This window comes from Apus apus, chromosome 2 (assembly GCF_020740795.1).
Source record: "Apus apus isolate bApuApu2 chromosome 2, bApuApu2.pri.cur, whole genome shotgun sequence".
NCBI classification, from domain to species: Eukaryota; Metazoa; Chordata; class Aves; order Apodiformes; family Apodidae; genus Apus; species Apus apus.
The window spans coordinates 136,323,327-136,329,326 of record NC_067283.1 but is presented as its reverse complement, the minus strand read 5'-3'; the positions used below and the strand labels follow the sequence as shown (position 1 = coordinate 136,329,326).

The 6,000-nt window shown below is 34.9% G+C and overlaps 1 protein-coding gene across 3 annotated transcripts in view; it reads right to left on the bottom strand.

Annotated features, from left to right (window-relative positions):
* Positions 1-221: 221 nt before the first annotated feature.
* The window catches only part of FZD6 (frizzled class receptor 6), a 29,844-nt gene continuing 24,065 nt past the window's right edge, over positions 222-6,000 (bottom strand). For 2 of the 3 annotated variants that reach the window (XM_051611787.1, XM_051611788.1), the window contains exons 5-7: positions 4,373-4,521; positions 2,686-3,114; positions 222-2,195 (exon numbers count right to left, since the gene is read on the bottom strand). In XM_051611787.1, coding sequence (XP_051467747.1) covers positions 2,048-2,195; positions 2,686-3,114; positions 4,373-4,521 — 726 coding nt within the window. In that variant the 3' untranslated portion in view covers positions 222-2,047. Of the gene's footprint in view, positions 2,196-2,685; positions 3,115-3,353; positions 3,393-4,372; positions 4,522-6,000 lie in introns of those variants that run through there. The other variant, XM_051611789.1, reaches the window with a different exon arrangement.

Sequence of the window (6,000 nt, the reverse complement as noted above, 5' to 3'; positions counted from 1 at the left end):
CTCATTTCTTCATAACTGTCTGTGTTGGTGTGAACAATTCCTGACATTGTTCTGTCTCAGTTTCTGAATTTACACAGGAGGGAGAAAAACACTGCAATACTTATTACCTCACATAGCTCTAAGAAAAAATACAATTCAGTGCCTTTGGTGCAAAAATACTAAAGTTATAGAGCACCAAACATGCTGCACCTAGTTATTAAGAAACACCAACTCAGAGGCTCTTGCTATATAACAGTATATTTTATTACTAACAAAGACAGTAATAAAGAAACTACTGAATATGTGTATAAAGTTACCCATTACAAACATGACTACAAGAATGAAGGGTACTTAGTGTGCATTTTCACAGGAGATTTTTCAGATCTTTCTCACTGTCCTTCTCAGCAGCAAGAACAATAAGGAATTTATAAAAGAAATAGCATGTCCTACATAAGGCAATAAATTACAAATGCTAAAATGCAGATGCTGTAATAGAAAGGTAAATACATTCAATTTTAAATACATGGATAAAACAAGGAACTTTGGTTTACCAGAACTCTAGTTCCTATTGATTCAGCATTTACATGACCTTTGTACTATGCCATTTTGCTTGATTATTCAAAGGATTTCCATGAATGCTGCCCAAATTGGAACAAAGTGATTTCTCTGCGTAGTATAAAAATATTCCTATTAGTAATCAAATGCAAGATGGTGAAGAGTTTTACAAAATGCACTGGCATTTAGGTTCAGAAAACAGCAAAATACTGACTCCAAATTACCTCAAGTAATAAATCACATTGACTACATTTGAGCCAGGTTTTCCTAAGAGCCAAACAATGACATTCCTATCCACATCAGTAGTACTTGCTCTTGAGACTCATCCTATCATAAGAAAGGCTACATGTATTAAGGCCTTTTTGATTAAATAAAAATATCGCTGTAGCATATAGAAAATTAAGCTTTGTAGAACAAGTATCTCATCTTCAGTAAATATATTGTTTAAAAAGCCTGTATATTAGTAACAATGTGTTTTCTGCAAGATATTTCTCTACAGAATTAAAAAAAACATTAAGTTACTTGCATAGAAACAACACGAAACATACACCTTCACTGCAGCTCAGTAAAAGAACCTGAAGTGTACACTTCAGACTCTGTCCCCCATGCCACCAGGGACTGGAAGTGGTTTTTTCTCTGGCACGATGCACTGGACACCAGAGCAGGAGGGGCTCAGGGGAGCATTAGCAGTGCCGCATTATCCCTGCAACAGGATGCACAGGTGTCTGACCAGTCTTGCCCCAGGTGCACAGTGCTTGGTACATGTCTATATAGAAGTTACAATCTGCTTTACTCAAAACTGAGTAACACTGCCTGATCACCACAGTGCTGTTGACTTCAGTAACACCTAAGGGAAGCATGTTAACTTCACCAAGTTTGTACAATACATACAAAACAGTAGTTCTAAATATTGACCTTATGCAGTCAGTTATTTACAAAATTCATTTTTATGTACAAAATAAATCATGACAACTCCAGACTCCCTTTCATATTCAGTGTACAAGCTACCATAAAACAGTGCTATAATTGATACATCGTGACACAAAATTTAGAATATTTATAAATTTGTGTATCCCTTATTTAAGTGATACTGCTGTTTAAAACATAGTACAAAGGAGAAAAATTTATAAGATTTAAAAACCATAAAAAATGCAGATGATACTTTCATGCCTTTAAAAGTAACAGTGCTTTCTAAGCATTACAGTAATGCAATTCATAAGAAAGTTTTCTTTTTATTTGGAATAATTTTTCTCTCATAGTTTTCTTAAGTTACTGCTAGTCAATCCAGCTGTGTTCTACAGAACTTCAATTTCCATTATTCCTGGGTAGGATAAAAAATATAGTACATTATTGCTAAGTGTCCCCATAACAAAACTTACATTTAAGTGCAAAGCGAGATACGTGTGGTTTTTAATAAGGCACAGAATATCTTGTTATTTCCAGTGTAACATGGAATCCAAATCAGTTTTATACATTGAAAATGTTAATATAAAACATCAGTCTTTCAAGGGTTTTAACTGTTTCCTGAATCCAGCTCTCTTCTGATGTCTGAAGCTGAGTAGACAAGCAGTGATACAGAACCTGACTGAGAGACATCAGGTACTTGGGAACAGCTGCTTAGTAATGGAGAAGATTCAATAAAATCATTTTTAGGAGTTATTCTGTAAGTAATGAAAAATAAGACACAGTAAGTACATTTTAAGCACAGTGCATTACACTGGAAAAAATACAGTTTTAGCAATGAAATTATATTATATCTTAACCTATATTATTTTCAACAGAACACTGCAATTCTGTATTCTTTTGGAAGTTGAGGATATTATTTTTCAGACATGTCACCTTATCAAAATAGTTGCATTGCAGCCACAGATTTTTTGAGGGTCAGTGTTCAACAATATCCTACAAGATGAAGCTCCAACACTCAACATTTAAAAGGAAAAGAATCCTACCAAAACGTAAAATAGCCCACATATATGCTAAATGTATGTGGCCATATGAATTAGTTTGTAAGAATTACAGTCCTCTTGACAGCTACTGCGGGTTAATTGTATACTGAGAGTACACTGATTCTTCAGAGAGAAGAAACAGAAAACTAACCAAAATAGTGGTAATACACACAAACAAGAAAAAGACTGAGTTAAGGAGCCTTACCTTCCTTCACCTACTCTCTTCATACTCTCAGCCAAGCTACTCATATCACACGTGCTATCTGCTTTGTTTCTTCTTTCCACCTGATCCACTGTCAGTTTAGAACTAGATAACATTTGATCTCCACTGTTTTCACCTTCCTCAGCCCTCCGGGCTGATGTTCCATCAGCCTCTGTCTCTTTCTCAGATGTCTCTGGAGAGGTTTTAATTTCTGCAACAGTGTCTTGGCTTAAGTAATCATGATTAGTGATCGCTACTGCAGAAGTTCCATGATTTGTTGTGCCACCCGTGCTAGTCCCCATTGACTTCGAAATGACTTTCAGTCTGTGTGAAGTTGATTTGTAGTGCTTCTTTTTATGTTTAACTTTGGAATTGTGCCTCAAGAAAAATTCACATGATTCTTGTAGCACTCTTCGACTCTCGCTGATTGGACTGAAAGAAAATATAAGCAGGGAACTGAATGAAAAGGACAACCACAAATACAATGTAATACAGCTTCATACTCAAAAAACACAAAAGAAGAGAAACCTGTGATGCAGTCTGAGCTGGATGTTAAAGACCAGGAGGGAAAAAAAATATGTGAAAAGAGGAGAAAAAAATCTGATGAGAATGGCTCCAAAATAATTATGTCTGTGGAACAATTACATAAAGCAGATTTCTACATTTCTTACTTCTGCAAGTAGTTCCAATGACTTCAGTAGATTAGTCATCTAAGAGAGGAAAGCAGAATTAACTCATAAGCAGCTGTATTACCAAATTAAACTTATGTACAGTCAATCTTGCTCAAGCGAAAAAAAGGTAAGCATTGTAAAATTGACTGAAGTATTTTAAAATTCTTATCACTGGAAGCAGTTAACATCTGAAACACTAGAAAAAGTTACATAGGAAATGGAAAAAGAGGCAAGAGGGAAAGGCAGCTATAAGCTCACCATCAAGGAATGTAGATGTAAAAATAACAGGAGCTTAAGGACTGCTGCATTGAGAAATCCAAAGAAATATAAATATCTAAAGACACAGTGTAATTTATGAGTGATACACATAATCTAAAAAGAATCAAGGAATAAAATTAATGGAAAAAATTACAACTATGAGAACTGGAAATGGCATTTATAATATGTTTAAATGCAAAGATATAAATTTAGTAATATTAAGTAATAAAACAGAATCATTCTATTTCAGAAAAATAAGGAACTGTAGATTAACACAAAAACTGATACTAAAGAGGGTTCAATGAAAATTAGTTTTAAAACCAGACAAACCGGGCAAAGGAGAAAGGCAGAGGATGTTTTTATTGCATGATAGCAAACACAGCTAAGTATTGTGCCAAATGAAGTAGTTAGAGCATGTGAAAGAATTACATTGATGGCTGAAATGATCTTCCCTCATTCAACTGGAAACAGAAGATGCATTAGCCAATGCTACAATGTCTTCTGCTCTATGAAAGGGAACAAACCAGCAGAAGAAAATATTTTTTATCTTTTGAGAATGATGTAAAAAATTCATTGCATACTTAAAACTTCACAGACTCCATCTGAATTCTGCTGATGCCCATATGGAGCATTTAGACTCCAAAAGAGAAAGGGTCTGAGGACAACATTTTGATCACCTAAGCTACATTTAAAGAAACATGTCTGAAAGCCAACTTATTTTGAAGTATACACTTTAAAAATAGGAATAAAAATGTTCTTACTCTCTTTTACGGTTTCTGTTGAAGAAATTGGCCCATTCTGAACAAGTCTTTTTACTTCCCACCCAGAAGACTGGAGATATGCCAACAATTAATGTCAGCAAATATTTCATCAGAAACAAAAATATTTCTGGTCTTGCTAGTGCCTTTGCCTAGAAGATAGTAAAGTTTATTAAATGCAAAGAAGAAAATATACTTGTTGGTTTATTTTTTAAACACAGAAAACAAACAAGTTATGTAAATGACTTTCTCCTTATGGCTGTTGTTCTTTGTTGAAGCTTGTACCATTGACAAACATGAGACATGTACAGTCAAGTCAGACCTGGCTAACGTCTGTGGCTGGATACATAGACAGGAGATTTCTCAAAAGGAAATATTTTTCTTTTAAATTGAAAGGAAAGATAATCTAGGGGGGAAGGTAATAGAATTAGTAACCATATTCTTCAGAAATAGATTGTACGTATAAGATTTATCCCTTCAACTTAAAAGAAACAGTGAACAGATGAGTCGGGAGTTAATCAGATTTAGATGCCATCTTCCAGGAGCCGCAGGGCTTCATAGTAGTTCTCTGTTTGTTGCAAAATTAATCCCCCTGTTTGCAGAACATGATCACAGGAGCCGAGACATTTAACTCAGTAAGAGATTATTATCTTCTGCTCCCATGCTGCAAATTTAATTTATGTTAGCTGGCTTATCTGCCAGTCCCATCTATGAAAGTCACCATTTTTGTTAGGCAGGTAACATTAACTACTTAAACTGAAGGGGTTTTTATTTGGTTTTGATCTGGCCAATAGAGTAAAAGTCTACCAGCTGGCTCAGGTAAGCCATGGCTGAGCACCATACTTGAAGCTAGTCTGCAGTTAGCACATGCTGTTTATTACAGGGACAGATCCCATGAAGTATGTCCTTGTGTAACACTCTGTGGCTATTTCCTCTTTCCAATAGGTTAATTAGAGGCTGAGAACTCATGCATTTTCTGCCTTATTATGCCAAGTTATTTTATTTAAGCATTACAAAATAAGTTTGGTTTTTGTTGTTTGTTTTTGTAGAAGCAGAAAAGCCTTTTTTTTCAACTTCGTGTATTTTGGACCATTTAGGTTGATAAACAGACCAGAGCAAAGCCCATGGAAGACAAAATGCATTCATTTAGAACAGTAATGGAAGCAAAAATAACCAAGAAGTCCGTGAGCTGCACTACTCTCAGCTTACACTGAATTCAACAGAGGATACAGAAGAAGCTTAAGAATGTTGAAGGATCAAGCCTCATCATTCCATAATGGCTGCTTATTTTCCTCTTTTTAATGATGGTTGATTGCAGTAAAAACATAGATGGTAAGTGCAAAACACTTGATATCAGACACCTGTGTTTCTCTTAGTGATGGTGTCTTCTTTTTTATTTGTTCTTAAATGGAAAGAAAAACCACAAATTATTTGTGATTGCAGGGAGTTTTATGTACTTACAAGAGATTTATTCCATAGAGAGTACTGAATGTGGGCAGATTTACTTTAAAATCCTTTCCAAGAAAGTTGTTTTTTAAGAGTCAAATGTTAAATATTAACACCTCCACAATTAAGAGTGCTGTTGTTTTGGTTTTTTGGTATTTTTTGGATTGAGGGTTGTTTTTTGGGGG